This window comes from Mustela nivalis (assembly GCF_964662115.1).
Source record: "Mustela nivalis genome assembly, chromosome: 18".
In the NCBI taxonomy this organism is placed as follows: domain Eukaryota; kingdom Metazoa; phylum Chordata; class Mammalia; order Carnivora; family Mustelidae; genus Mustela; species Mustela nivalis.
Window position 1 is genome coordinate 59,554,508 of NC_139037.1, and position 15,813 is coordinate 59,570,320.

Sequence of the window (15,813 nt, forward strand, 5' to 3'; positions counted from 1 at the left end):
AATTTTGCAATTGAGGGTTACTTGACATGAAACGCTGCTCGGGTTTAAAATTACTGATTAAAAAGCCAGGTCACATACTGCTCGTGGGAGTGTAAATCGATACAAATACAATTCAGGAAAACTGAAGAGGTGCCCCCTCCCTAAGACCCCGCACATCCACTCCCGGGCAACCTCCTGAGACAGAGAAACACCCGGCCCCCTGAGCCCGCAGGCACACAGCAGCCCCTTCCAAATGGCCCCAAACCGGAAACAAGTCAAGGGCCTCTCAGCAGATGGACACAATGTGGTTTGTCCATGGAGTGAAATACCCCACTACAGGAAAAGGACCAAACTCCTGCATCACATGCACCCCTGAGTCTGGCAGGCCCGACACCGAGGGAAAGACAGCAGACACAAAAGCGGACAGACAGTAGGATTCCAATTACAGGAAGCTCACAGACAGGCAAGATGATACCAGATGGCCAAGGTCAGACTCTGGGTACCATTTGGGGCTTGCTGATGGGGAATGGGCATGAGGAGGCCTGCAGGGGATTGGGAATGTTCCGTACCGTCATCTGTTGGGTGGTTATGTAGTTCCATACATAGGGAAAATGCATCAAGCTGCACCTTAAAATTCAAGCACTTTACTATAAGTACGTTTTCACCAAAAAAAGAAGAAAATTAAAAGCTAAAAGAAGGGCGCCTGGGTGGCTCAGTGGGTTAAGCCTCTGCCTTCGGCTCAGGTCATGATCCCGGGGTCCTGGGATCAAGCCCCGCATCGGGCTCTCTGCTCAGCGGGGAGCCTGCTTCCCTCTCTCTCTCTCTCTGCCTGCCTCTCTGCCTACTTGTGATCTCTCTCTGCCACATAAATAAATAAATAAATATCTTTATTTTTAAAAAAAGAAAAGAAAAGAAAAGATACACAGCACTACTAAGGCAGAGGCTGGTGAGGGCAGTGTGGGTGCCCAGGATGCTACGGGGGCTCAGGCCCTGCTTCTAGGCCGTGGGTGGTGGTGAGTGGCTCATGAGCTTGAGAGACACAGGAGGAGGCCCCAGGTGCTGGTCCCAGGTGAGAGACCCCACCCTAATCCTGCCTCTACATGTCCCAGAACTTGGTCCAGCTTGCAGTGATGGCTGGTGCTAGTGTGGCCCTACATCCCAGACCTCCTAGTATCTCTGAGACTCCTGCTCCAACCTCCTCCCTGGCCCCTCCTCCCAGCCAGTGTCCATCAGGCCCCAGGGAGGATCTCCCCACAACCTGGCTGTGAACCTTTCCACAGCTCCCTGTCTCCCCAAGAAAAACCCAGATAGGGTTTTCAAAGAGGTAATCAAGTTAAATGAGACCATTATGGTGGGCCTTAATCCAATATGACTAGTGTCCTCATAAGAGGAGGAAATTGGGACACAGACACACAGAAAGACGCCAGCATGAAGGCTCAGGGAGAAGTCGGTCCTCCCAAGCCAAGGAGAGAGGCCTCGGAAGGAACCAACCCACTGCCACCTTGACCTTGGACTTCTAGCTTCCAGATTTTGGGGAAGTTAATTTCTGTTGTTTAAGCCACCCAGCATACAGCACTTCAAGATGACAGCCCTGGGAAAATAATACAGCCTCCCACGGCAGTGCCCTCCCACTGTCCTAGCCCTGAGCCCACAGGCCCGATGGCCTGTGGCCTTCTTTGTCCCCATCCTCTCCCACCAGACCTGCTCTGACTCACTGCTGGCTCCCCAGCACCCCCAGGGCATAAGAGTAGGTGCTAAGTGTTGACTCTCTCTACCTGTTCCTGCCTCTGTCCTGCTGTCTCTCTGCCATTTAACACATGTTTCCTGAGGCCTCGGTATGGGCTGCTCCCCCCACCTGGAAGGCTGCCCCCACTCTGTCCACCTGGCGAGCTCCTACTCATCCTTCAGGCCCCAGCACAGGCTCTGTCCCTTATGGTGGTAGCTCCCTCCACCTCCTCCCCTGGTGACTGTCCTAGAGGCTGCACCCATCTGGGCCCCAGTCCATCTCCCCTGTCAGACCAGGATCCCCTTAAGGGCAGGTCTGACTCATCTTGGGGTCCACAACACTGCCCAGCCCAGGACATCTGGGCTGAGTGCACACGGGTGCCCCCGAGGCCCTGATCTTTCTCTTCCCCCAGCTGGTGACCTTTTCTTCCCTACTAGCAAACTCCAGCTCCTCTTTAAGGTCCCAGCTCACACATCACCTCCTCTGTGAGGTCCTCCCTGACTCCTCAAGTGGTTAGTGTCTTTCTTATCTGGAAACCCCCTGCCTCCCCCTCCCTAACACACTCTGACCCGCTGGGCAATGGCCTCCCCCTGCCCCAGACTATGAGCTCCTAAGAGCCCAGCAGTCTTGGCTGGGACTGTGTCTTTGGAATGAATGAATGCGTGCAAGAATCTCTGACAGATCAGGACCCAATCTTGTCCCAGACAAGCCTCTCTCCCTGCCGCCACCTGCCACCTTGACCTTGAGCCCCAATCTCCAAGCAACTCCAACCTAAACCTTTGAAGTAACCTCTGCAGGGATAGTGGCCATGGAGGCAAAGGTGGCATGAGAGGAAATCTCCACCACTCCGTTTCCCTTGTTCTCCCTAATTCTTCCCCCACCCCGATTCGCATACAGCCCAGGCACCCTGCAGCATTTGGCTGGGCTGCCGGCAAAATGGCCAGTGTTGCCCTTTGCCCAAGCCCATCTTTCTTTTCTTCCTCCTTCCCACAATCCACGAAAAGGGACTCATCGAATCATCCCCACCAAGGATGAAGAGGAGACTCCGTTTCTACCACAGACCCAAAGCCAAATGATGCCTTAACACTGGAGGGCACTGACAATCCCCTTAAGAGGCATGCTGAGGCATCCGTCCTGCAGGCTGTCGGCGCAGGCCCTGGTCTCTTGACTCTAGAGAAACACTGACACCTATTCCCACCCAGACTCTCTGCTTTCATAGGGACAAGGGGAGACCTGAACATCTGGACTTTGAAAAATCCCCCACCCCCACCAGGCCATCGAATATGGTCCGGTTCCCTGGTGCCTTCCAAAGCTCATCTCAAGGCCTCGTTCACACAGAAAGGCTGCTTGGTCATGTGACTGTAGTCATCCCTCCCTTCTCCCGTCCCAGGCAGTATATAACTCTTTAGAGGGCCAGGCAGGAAAAAGCAATGCAGAATTCTGCCAGGCCCCTTCAATCCCACCATCCTGGAGTCAGACACACCCAGGGCTACCCACACCCTTGGGGTCACACTCACTTGCCCCACTGCCTCAGGCCTGGGACTCTGGGTCCCCTCCGCCCTCCCCACCCCTCCTTAGCCCCTCCCTCCCCGGACTTTCACTTCTCCTCTGCATTTCCCCCAGCCGGTTTTAGCAGACTTCGGCCAGCTTCTCGTTAGCACTTACCGAAAATGGGGCTAAATATAGAGGGCCCAAGGGCTGCCCCTCACCCCTCCTGGCCCCTCTTGGCCTGTCCCCTGGGTCTCCTGCCTTCAGAGACGGCTTCAATCAAGGCTGTGGCTGGGGAGCCCCTGTGGGCAGGGTTCACGCTGCCAGGAACCTCTGTGGGCCCAGCTGGCCTGGTCCTTGCCTCCCTAGGAGCAGCACCTCACACCCCCACCACCCCACATCTGTCCCTGGGTGGCCTCAAGGGAGTGAACACTTCTGAGCTGTCAGGAGGGAGGGATGGCGAGAGAGGCAGCAGACACAACAAGAAAGGGTGGCCCCTGCAGCTGTGCCAACAACAGGCTAGAGTTGCTACGTCGCACACTCACCATAGCCTCAGCTGGGCAGGGCCCAGACGAGGACAGACCACGCAGACACACACAGGGACAGGTGCGCACAGAGCCCAGGCAGGAGAAGACACACACCCAGACAAAATGACATGGGTACATATGCAAAACACACACCTAGACATGTGCAAGCACACCTGCACTTACACACACACTCACACACCCAGGTCACTCAGACAGACAGACAACACATACATATGCCCATATACACCGAATCGCACCCTGGAGTCACAAAGAGACATACAAACAGACATGCATGTGTACACACACACACACACACACACACAGAGGTCACTCAGACAAACACACACACACTCACACCTGAGTCATTCACAGACAGACAGATAGACAGACGTGCATACACACATGCACTCTGGTTGCTCAGATAGACGTACACATATGCCCAGAGCCACACAGACAGGTACACACGGAGACACGCACACGCATGCGTGCATACACACACACACAGTTACTTGGAAACACACAAATGTGCATACATACTCAGAGTCAGTCACTCACAGACAGACACACGGACTGACACAGACAGACAGACAGACACACACACACGAGTGCACACTAACAGATCCAGAATCAGCTCATCTTGGGAGATGGCCAGGGTGGACCCCTGAACCCAGTTCACAGGTGCGGAGCTCAAGCCCAGGTGGGACAAGTGATCTGCCCAAGACCATGCAGTGTATTCATTCACGTCCAGGCAGGGAAGTCAGGTGGGCTTCCAGGGCAGGGCAGCTCTGTGAGAAATCCCCAGTCAGGGGTCTAAATAAATACTTCCAGCACATACGAGGCCCCCATTCAACCTCAGATGGGCATGAGTCTGGGGTGGAGCAGAGGGCATGCGTGTGCAATGCCCCGGATCTCTGGGTCTACACTGTATGTGTGCACACACAAACATAGTTGCACAGTCACCTCAATAAATAACCATGTGCTATCCTGTAAGTACTCTTCCCTCCATCTCAACCCCCTCCTTCACCTCCTTTGTCTTGCTCATACCCACTCATCCTTCACATCTCAGCCCTCCTCCGGGAAGCCCTCTATGACACCCCACTGGCTCAACCAGGCCAGTCTTCTGGGCTCCCACGGCTCCCTGTGTCTCCAGCATCCCAGCCCTGACTCCTCTGCTGTCTAGCCAACAGGTCTGTGTGTCCCAACTGGGAACTCCGGGAGGACGGGCTCCAAGCTCCCTTTTTCAGTTATATTTCCATCACCCAGCATGGAACTGCTCAATAAATATATGTGGTTGAAGGATCCCAGGGATGCCTACACACACAGGTGCAGAGAGGATAGCACATGCCAAACCAGGACTCATCCTGCAGATGCTTGCAAATGGGACACACACCGACACGCACGCCTGTACAGCCACAAACGAAACAATCGCGCAGTGCTGACGCTTGCTGTGTTCCAGGCACTGTGTTAAGCATCTACATACATTACCTCATTTAACTGTCCCATCAGCACTGCTGGGAGATGACTATCATCATGCAGAGAGAGACACATTTTATCAAATGAGCCAACAAATACAAATCATGTTGTACGGTGCCTGGCACCCAACATCCACTTGGTCCGATGACATATAATAAATTTCCAGGTGGTGATAAATGCCATAAAGGAAAGACAAAGCAGGGGCAAGGGGACTGAGAATAGTTGGACTGGTTGCCCACCTCCTGCCCACCTCCTTGAGACAAGGAGGTCAGGGAAGGCCTCCCTGAGGAGGTGACATTGGAGACAAATGAAGTGAGGCAGTGAGCCAAGAGATCATTGCCAAGGCGAGCCCACAATGCCACACACAAGAGCCCCACACGCACAGACACTACAGGCATACTCGGAGGACTCAGAACTACCAGTCACCTACACACACACAGAAACTCACACGCACTGAAAAGTCCTGCAACTTAGTGTTCCCACTCCTTAGCAACCCCCCAACCAAGAAGCCCACTCACTGATCCTCCATATAAGAGCCTGCTACCAACACGGGGCTCCATCGTCCGCCCCCCCACCCACAGCCCTCAGAACATGGTAGCACAGATGAGGAGGGAGATCAGAAGCCCCCAGGTGTTTGGAGTGGAAGGGAAGGGGAAAGAGGAGCTGAGGGTGGGGACCCAGGGTGGGAAAGGGGGAGCTGGTGAGGTACAGAGCAAAAGAAAACAAGAGGAGACAGCTAAGGAGGAAGGGCAGGGCAGGCAGCGGGCGCTGGCCCCAGGCCCCTTACCTGGAGCCCCCATGCTGGAGTGAACCATGCTGCCCGCCCCGCAGGGCTGGGGGAACAACTGTGTCATCTCCCCGCCCTCTCTGGGGGCCAAGCCCTCTCAGCCGGAAGTCACCCAGGGAGGAAACCACAGGGTCCGCCCCCTTCAAAAGGGAAAATACTCTGGCCCAAAGGCCCACCTCAGGAGGCTGCGGACCCCAAATTATGTGTGTGTTGGGGAAGTGGGGGCGCAGGGTCCCCAGGCTGGAGAGGCTGAGTCCTCCAGCTGAGTGTCTGGGACACTCCTGCCCCAGCTGCCCCAGCCCTCCCTCCAGCTGCCTCCACAAAGGCCGATACATCTGGAACAGGTCATGTGGGTCTGGGAAAGAGGGTGGGCCTCTAACAACAACAACAACACTAAACACTGGCTGGAAGTTTTGGGGGGGCTTTCCCAACGCCAGGCTTGACAGGCACCATCTCTTATACTGATCACTATTTGTGCCATTTTACAGACCAAAAGACTGAGGGCCAATAGAGCTGAGGTGCCTTCCCGAGGGCCCAGAGCCAAGAAGCGATGAAGCCAAGAAGCACAGCGCGGGGAGACGTTTGCGCTGGGTGTCCTGCAAGGCAGTGAGGGGGGAGGTACCCAGCCGCGCACCTGTCTGCAGGTGTGGCATCCATCCATTAAGAGGAATCGGTGCCCGTGGGCGGTCGCAGTGAGGGCGACGGGGCAGGGCCTTGACCCACAATGGCAAGACGTCTGCCGGGGGCAAATGCGGGCGGCCGAGCCGGTTCGGGAGAGGGGAGCTCCGCGTCCCCAGTCTGCCTGCTGGCCGTTCTCAGAACTGCGCTCCCGGCCTAGCATTTCCCACCGTGCCCGCCAGAGGGCGGCAGCGCTCAGCCAATAAGCCGGAGGGCGGGGCCGGCTGCGGAGGAGGAAGCCCCTCCCTCCGCTCCCCTCCCCGCCCCCCCCCGCCCCCGCGCGCACACCTGCGAGGGTCACACAAAGGCGCAGGACTCCCAGTGCACCGCGGTGTAGACAAAGGCGCGGCGGAATCCTCTGCCCTCTTCCTCCTGCCCGCGCTCGGTCGAGGCTGCAAGGCCACCTGGCGCGTCCACACAGCCTGCCCGCCCGCACTAGGTCCCGCAGGACTCGCCGCAGGGACACCCGAACCACACGCGCGCACACAGACTCCTGGACTCACCCAGACAGACACATACACTCAAGCATTTACACACATGGGCCCCAGCACTTCACACACACGTGTGCACACGCAGACACAAGAGAACCCTCGTCTATGAGCCCAGGGTCCAATGCCAGCCTTCTCCACCCACCATCTGAGACTCTTGTGTACAGAAACCCCTCTGCTCCCTCACGTGGGTACAAGGGCACATCTACACGTGTGTGCCCAGGCACACCTCCTGGCCATGCATGTGTGCCCACCCGTGCACACTCGGGCAGGACAGAACACACAGGCATGAAGTGAGGCCTCTGCTCACTTCATGAGTATCCTTCCTTCTGGACCCAGTGCACCCAGACACACCCAGGCAGGCAGGCCAGCCCGCCCACTCACTGGGGATGGCCAAAGGCTTTTACATCTGCACACAGAGGGGACAGTTCCCAGCCACCTACACTCCACAGCACCCCATATCCCAACAGCTATTTCACCCAGAAGATCCAGAGACCACACAGCATCAAGCCACCCACCACAGCTTCAACTCAGACCTCCCCCCTCCTGGCCCAACCCCATCTCTCTTTCAGATGCAGGGTTTCTGTACATGAGGGCCTTCCAAATGGCAGTCTGGCTGGTGGCCGTGAGTACTGGAGTCTTGTCTTGATGCTGTAGGCTCTGTTCTGATTTAGGATTTACATCTTGAGGGGCATGGAAATGAGGGTCATAAGGACATCACGGGGGGCCAGAACCCTACCAAGCCACCATCGTGATCCACCATGGACATAGTCAATGTCAACCATGTCAGGTTCCTGCTTTTGGACATGACTGGGTGTCAGTCCCTTAGGATGAGAACGAAGGGAAGTGCCACCCATTTCTGGCACTGCCCTCCCAGGTCTGTAGCTGAGTGAGGGGAGCCAGGCAGGGAAGGCCTCAAGTGCTCCCCCAAGGGATAAAATCACCCCATCTCTTGCTTCCCAGGGCTGACAGAGTCCCTGAGCTGGAGTCAGGGAGCGGAAGAAGAATGGGTCTGAGGTGTCTGCCTGCTGGGAAAGAACAGAGGGCCAGACTTCGGGGCCTCTAGGTGGGGAAGGCCTGGCAGCAAGGAATGGGAGGCCCAGGCAGGGCAGATAGTGCCCTCTCAGCCAGAGAAGAGGCCTCAAGCCATGTTGAGCAAGGCAGGTAGGACATGGGAGCTGGGGAGCAGTGGGGGGCCTCTCAGGTGTGGGGAGCCTGGGAGGGAGGCAGTACAGGGGAGGCCAGGCTGGGCTCAGGGCTGAGCGGTAATTAAAGGAGACGTAGGGGGCTCCCCAGGGCCAGCGGGGCTGGTAACTGACACGCGGGCCCCATTGCTCTGCTCATATTTCTCACCGGATCGATACGTTTGACTCCCGACAAGACAATAATCGCTTGTACGCGGCCGGCGAGTCGATCAAATACATTATTAGAGCGAGGTCCCCCGGGGGCCCGGCGGGGAGTGGGGGGGGGAGCAGCCAGCCCACCGGGGACAGCAGAGCGGGATTCTTCACCCCTCAGGGCCCCCAGCCATGGCCTCTTCCTCTCTGTTGCCCCTGGGGACCCTCTCTGTGGCTTGGTTCCTTGACTTCTTTCGGGATTCCCGCTGTCTCTGGCAACCTCTCCATTCAGCGCCCCCAACATGTCCCTGCTCTGCGTGGGGACTCAAGGGGTCTTTCTCCGCAAGTGCTTCCTCATCTGTAGAGCTGTGTGTGTGCGAGCTCAGAGAGGCCCCTCAACCCCCAGCTTGACTGGAGACAGGGATACAGGCCACACTGAGTCAACAGCCAGCCCAGTAGGAGAACTGGTGATTCACCGATACCAACCTTCCTCTTCCTCTCAACTTGTGGGCCTTTAGAAGAGAACAGACTGAGAAGGCTCTGGAGGGGAGAGGGGGTCAGGGAAACTGGCTAAGGGACCCAAACATATTGGAAAACAGAATGAGGAGTGGCAGACAGACACAGAGACAGAGAGGGGTCTGGCTAGTCCTACTGCAAGGCGATCCTCCTGTGGGCCTTAGATACTCTCAAACCAAACCTAGCCTCGGCCTGCCCTGGGGACTGCTTGCCCACCTCTTCCCTCACCTGCCCAGTTTCTGGGCTTGAGCCTTCACTTCCTGTTTACACACCTGCTTCACCCTCTGCCCTGCCCTCAAAACGCTTCTCCAGTGGCCCTAAGTCAAGGTCAAACTGCAACCACCCCATGATCTGCTTCGGAGCACCCAGCATCCAGGGACTTAAAAATATATTTCTTCTTCACCATCATCATCACCACCACCAACACCACCAAAAGCAGCAGGAGCAGCACAGTCTGCTCTGTGCTAGTTGAGCCAATACAGTATTTCTAGTTCTCACGACAATCTGAGAAAGCAAGGTCTATGATCATCCCCCATTTTACTGATGAATTGGAGCTCAGAGAGGTGAAGTCACTTGCCCCATGTCACACAGCATGTGAATGGTAGAGTCAGGAATCAAACCCAGACGTGTCCTCTGCATAGCTTGCTCTCTCTCTCCCGCACCATGGGCCTCCTTCGAGCTTTAGAATGTTCCCCATCCTCCAGTGGACAGCAGGAAGCCCACCCAGGAACACCAAATCCCTTCACGGCCCACAACCCCACTCCCACAGCCCTTAGTCCTGATTTTCAGCAATGCAGTCGACTCCCTCTGACTCATCAGCTCCTGGCTAAAGGTAGGTCAACCCTTCCATGTCCTTCAATTCAAGTGTTTCCTGCAAGTCCCTTGGTGCCAAACCCTGGGCTGGAGGCTGAGGACCTAGAGATGGGCTGGGCTGAAACATGCCTGAGAATCTGATGGAAGACAGAGGCTGGTGTGGTACAGAAGGCTTGTGAAGAGGTGGCATTTACAAGAGGCAGAGAATGTGGGGGAGCCCACTGCCAACAACAGGAATGGAAGAGGTGGGAAGGGAAGCACGTATGGCTTGGTACAGGGCAGTCAAGGCAGATAGAGGAGACAAGATGGAGAAGCCGAGCCAGGCCCCAGGGTCTTGCAGGCTGGCAAGCATTTTGGATTTTACTGCAAGCACAGTGGGATGCCACCCAGAGGGTCTTCAGCAGAGAAGTGACATGTTTCTGTGGATGATTCGGGCTGCTGTGGGAGGCTAGACTGAAGGGCCAGAGTGTGATGGAGGTCAGCCGGGAGGAAATGGGTGGTGTCCATGTGAGATGGAGGGGATGATGGCTGGGACCAGCATGCTGGCAGTGGTGGTGTCGCAAACAGGTGTCCCTAGAAGCAATTTCCAGAGTAGACCCAATAGGATTGTGTGATTTGCTGGAGGTGGGGTGGGAGTTGGGGGATGAATCAAGAATGAAGCCAGGAAGGCAGAAGTACCTTTTCCGCCTTTGAAAGGTTGAAGATAAGGGAGACCTTAGGCTGGAATGAGAAAGATCTGGGCAGGGCGCCATACATGCCTTGAGGCTGGATTTGACATTGCAGGTAGAAGACTTTTGAGCTTGGACAGTACGTGTAAGAGAGTTCCATGGTGTGAGGACAGGCTGGTGGGTGAAATCTGGAGGCAGGATGAGCACAGAGAAGACTGGGACAATGGCTGAGATGACAGGGAGGTTGGGGCCATGAGAGTCTGCCTTCACACCAGATTCTACAGGACTCTAGTGGGCCTGCAGGTGGATGACTGGGGCACATGGCTGGGTAAATACTGAGACCATTACCGATGGACAGTGGGAGGGAAAGCAGATGCCCAGGTCAGTGCTGGGGGCAAGATCAGGAAGAGGTGTATCAGAAGCAGCAAGCTCTATGGACCAGGAAGCCAGGAGATGCTTAATAAATTCACATGGACACAGCTTTCCTCGCTGTACCACCCTCAAGCCCGTGACACCATTTCCCCAAAACCTGCCAGAATTCCCAAGAGTTCACCTCAAGGAGGAAGAGATCAAGAAGCACTGTGATAGGACTTCGGGAAGACAAAAGTCACGAGACCAAGCAGATCCCCATTCTTGAACTCGCCATTTGGTGACCTAGGGCAGCCCCTTGCCTGCTCTGGGCCTCAGTTTCCCCATCTCTAGGAAGTTAGAGCTTCTTCCAGCTCTAACAGTATGTACTTGAATGAAACAAGAATGGGCAAGACAGTCTGAGGGATGGGACGCCTGGGTGGCTCAGTTGGTTGGACGACTGCCTTCGGCTCAGGTCATGATCCCGGAGTCCCGGGATCGAGTCCCGCATCGGGCTCCCAGCTCCACGGGGAGTCTCCTTCTCTCTCTGACCTTCTCCTCGCTCGTGTTCTCTCTCACTGTCTCTCTCTCAAATAAATAAATAAAATCTTAAAAAAAAAAAAAAGACAGTCTGAGGGATCCACGAGCTATAGGACAAACACAGGGAGAGAGAGGCCTGTATTGCAGACCTACACTCAGGAGGACCTGACTGTGGGTACTCAGGGCTCCACTGACTCCTCACCTTTTATTAAGGACTTTTGTTATCCCCATTTTAAAGAAATGAGGGTGAGTGAGGGCCACGGTCATAGCTAGTCTGGGGCACACCCACAGGCTCTCTGACCCCAAAGCCTGTGCCCAAACTGCCATGCTGAGCTCACTGTTCCTCCTCCTGGCTTGTAAGCGTCTCTCCCATTGTAGGTCCTCTGAGAATAGGGCCCTTGGCATCTATCAATCCACACCCACCAGGGCCTCCAAGGAAGCAAAAGCACCAGGTGCCTGGCTGTGGGCCTTCCCCTGACAAGGCACTGCCCTTGGCCGGGGAGTCCGCACCCAGTCCTTAGCTGTCCGCACCAATTCAGGCCAGAATTCCCACTCTTCCAGCAAGACTGTTGGCTCGAGGCTGCCTCCCACAAGCAGGTAGGGAGCTGTCCAAAGGCTGAAGCACAAGGGCCACCGTCCTTGGTCCAGAGGCTCTCCGGTAACCTTGCTCGGCCTCTGGGACAAACTCAGTCCCTGCACCATCACAGCCTCCTGGGCCCTGCAGGGCTTCACCTTTCCCCATGGAGAGCACCACACACCAGCCACAATGGAGGAAGTCTGTCCTCACCGCGGGGCCTTTGACCTTGCTGAGCCCTCCCTCAGAATGCTGTTCCCATCTCTTCACATTCCTCTGGTCCTTGAGAACTCCTGTCAAAGGCTGCCTCCTCCAAGAGGCCCTCCCTTAGACTCTCCACGCCATCACCCGGTTTCATTTTCCTTGTAGTGCTCTCTGGAATTCAACTATTGGCAGCTTGTTTATCTGGTTCCCCCTCTGAAATGGAAGCTCTCTGAAAGCAGGTGTCTTTTTTTTTTTTTTTTATCTTGTCCACTGTGGTGTTCCCAGCCCCTAAAATAGTACCTGGCACACAGCAGGTGTTCCAGCCCTCTCTGCTGAATGAATAAACCCTTCTGGGCTCTCAGAGCCCACAGAATGAAGTCCAAGGCTGGCTGACTTCTAAACCAGTGCTCTTGGGGCGCCTGGGTGGCTCAGTGGTTTGGGCTGCTGCCTTCGGCTCGGGTCATGATCTTGGGGTCCTGAGATCGAGCCCCGCATCGGGCTCTCTGCTCCGCAGGAAGCCTGCTTCCCTCTCTCTCTCTCTCTCTCTCTCTGCCTGCCTCTCTGCCTACTTGTGATCTCTGTCTGTCAAATAAATAAATAAAATCTTTAAAAAAAATAAAAAAAATAAACCAGTGCTCATCTACCCTGTACAGATAATTACGGTCTGCAGGGCGGGTGCCCTAATACAATGAAGTCCAAGTCCACAGGATCTCTGCCGACCTGTGCAGCCATTTTGCTCCCAGAGCTCCCCTGCTTCCTCTGGTCAACACTTTGGATTCCTCTATGTGCCTGACCTTCCTGCCTCCTTTGTCAGTCTCAGCTCAAATCTCCCCCCGCCCTACAACCCTTCCCTGACTCCTCCACCAGAGGTCCGATGAATAGTAAATGACCCATCTTCCCATGCCCAGGCAGCATTCTGGGCTTTAGTACCAATAGCCCTGCATTGCAGTTGTTCCCCATTGAGGCCGCCACACAGAGCAGGGCTTAAGGGCAGGGCAGAGCCCGATCCGATCTGTTACTGTGGCATCAGAGCCCAGCACTGGGCCTTCAGGCAGGCAGTCAGGGCTCCAGGAATGTTTGTTGTATTAGGGCACCCACCCTGCAGACTGTAATTATCTGTAGAGTGTAGATAAGCACTGGTTTAGGAGTCAGCCGTATGGGGATTTGCAAACTGGTTCCTCCATTCACTTGCTGTGTGACCCTGGGCAAGTGAATTCACCTCTCTGAGCCTCAGGCTCCACCTCTGTGAAATGGGGATCGAGTCCCGCTGACATGGGCTGACAGGAACATCATCAATCTTAAATGTAATACTAGCAACCATGCACGAGGACTTCAGCAAGTTCATAAAGTGTTCGTCACATCAAGGTTTGAAAGAGGAATATCAGCAAGAACCCGGACGCCACCAACAGGACAGAGGCTGAGTAAATTGTAGTATATTCCTCCTCGGCATGTGGTTGTGAAAGACAATGAGAAAGACCTAGATGTAGACCCGGAAAGTTCTCCAAGCCTCTGCTGAGTGAGAAAGCAAGCTGCAGAAGGACTTATACAATTTAATATCATTTACGTTAAACATCTACAAACATTGCCATACATTTTCTGTGGGTGCACAGGTAGCCACAAATGCAGAGAAAAAAGTCTGAGGGTCACTGACTACTGACAGCTACCTTTGGTGAGGGGACCAGACTGGGAAAGCAGAGGGTTTTCAACCTTTTCTGTTATGGTTTTGGTCTTTATAATCTGACTATATTCATTTTTAAATTAAAATCAGAATACATTAGGGGTGCCTGGGTCACTCAGTTAGTTAAATGGCTGCCTTTGGCTTGGGTCATAATCCCAGGGTCCTGGGTTCGAACCCCACATCGGGCTCCCTGCTCAGCGGAGACCCTGCTTCTCCCTCTCCCTCTGCCTGCCTCCCTGCCTACTTGTGCTCTCTCTGCAAGTCTGCCAAATAAATAAAATCTTTTTTAAAAATTAAGAATACATTAAATGAGACATGGTGGCTAACTACAAAGGAATAGTGAAGAAACTGTTATTCCCCAAATGAGGACAGTGGTTGCTTCTAGGAGAGGTGGGGGGTGTTCTTGGAGAAGGGCCACATCGGGGTGAAGGCTGCTGAAAGCTGGGGGCCCTCTTGATCCCGAACAAGTGGTGACTGCGCAGATATTCGGTTAATAAAGACTGATTAAGCTGTACATTTATGGCGCATCCACATGACCATGCGTCCTGTGGGCAGGGCCAGCTCATATAGATGTAGTATCATCTGCTCCCCACCCAGCCCTAATTCACTGCACAGAAGCAGACATTCACACAAGTCCTTGTTCAGTAGGGTGCGCCCCATATCTGCCAGTGCTCCCAGGGAAGAGCCGCTGTCCAGGGTACTAAGGGCCCAAGCCTGAGAGCTGACCAGAAAACTAGGCCAGCTTCTAGACTCCTTATCCTAACCAGTTACTGTTCAACCCTGCCATGTGACCGAACCCTAGGCTGCCTCTACCACATCACTTCCCATCATGCCTCTGCCGTGCCTGCGGATCTTTGCCTGTGTTCTCCCCCTGCCTGGTGCCACCTTTCCCCAGATGTTCCCTGGTACCTTCCCTCACTCATTCCTGGATTCCACTTACATGTCCTCGACACAGAGAGGTCTTGGTCATCCTGCCTCATGTGAGCCTTTCCTCTCCTCCTTTCTATCCTCTCCCAGCATGTCTCACTGCCTAACGTTCAAGTTTTCACAGGTTATGTGCTTGTTTACAATCTGCTTCCCCACACCAGAATGTCCATGTCAGGAGGACAGGGAGCATGTCTGTCCTGCTCGGTTTTATCTTGCTTTTTAAAAGAGCCTCTGCTGCCCAAAATTGCATTAATCATAAACCTCAGTTCATTACATACTCCCATTGTTGCCTGGGCAAACCCCCTGCCATTATTTATTTGCTTATTTTATTCATTTTACATAATGTGTTCACGTGAACCTGCCACTCAACATTCAGATTGAAACCATGAAAATAATCGCTCTTACTCCTGCCTGACTTGTTCACGCTATATCCCCAGCGTCTGCTATGTAAGAGGCACTCGGAAGCTATTTACTTAGAATAAGCTAAGGGACACTGACCACCACACATGCAAAAGGGAGCTCATGGGAGTGCCTGGCTGGCCCCCCAAGGAAGCAGATGGGGGTGGAGAAAAAATCAAAGGCCAGGTCCTCCAATGATCTCCCCTGTCCTCCCTGGTGCCCCCAGGCTCTGCTCTGCCTGGCCCAAAGCCTCTTCTGTGCAATTCAACTCTACACCTTCACGGAGGGCCCACGGTGCCAGACCCCGTGCCAGGAGCTGAGGATACTGAGCACATCCTCAGTGGTTCTCAAAGCACCAGGCCCTGGGCCCCCTGGCTGTCCGCTGCTACCCTGAGCCATAAGAACAGCCAGCCAGTGCCTGCTCATGAAGGCATGTGCTCCGTGCTCTCCTTGCATCATTTCTTGGCATCTTCCCAGTAAGCCAATAAAGCAGGTGCTGTTCCTTTCCCCTCTTTCCAGAGGAGCAGGCTGAGATGGGCCACAGTGGGCAGGGACTTGCCCAGACCAGGACAGGGCAGGGCAACTTGAGAGCCCAGCTTGCCTTACTCTGGGGCATGCTCCCTGCATTTCTGCCAAAGCAACTAGCATAGCGTAAAATGTGTC

At 54.7% G+C, this 15,813-nt stretch overlaps 1 protein-coding gene across 26 annotated transcripts in view; it reads right to left on the bottom strand.

The window, feature by feature from the left end:
* The window catches only part of POU2F2 (POU class 2 homeobox 2), a gene marked incomplete at its 3' end in the record, with an annotated part of 79,383 nt that overhangs the window by 31,549 nt on the left and 32,021 nt on the right, over positions 1 to 15,813 (bottom strand). For 15 of the 26 annotated variants that reach the window (XM_082710870.1, XM_082710876.1, XM_082710894.1 and 12 more), the window contains exon 1: positions 5,981 to 6,052. The exons of 4 other annotated variants lie outside the window; for them this stretch is intronic. In XM_082710870.1, the coding sequence (XP_082566996.1) occupies positions 5,981 to 6,047 (67 nt within the window). In that variant the 5' untranslated portion in view covers positions 6,048 to 6,052. Of the gene's footprint in view, positions 1 to 3,370; positions 3,491 to 5,980; positions 6,323 to 6,614; positions 6,806 to 15,813 lie in introns of those variants that run through there. 7 more of the 26 variants (XM_082710885.1, XM_082710889.1, XM_082710875.1 and 4 more) reach the window with 7 other exon arrangements.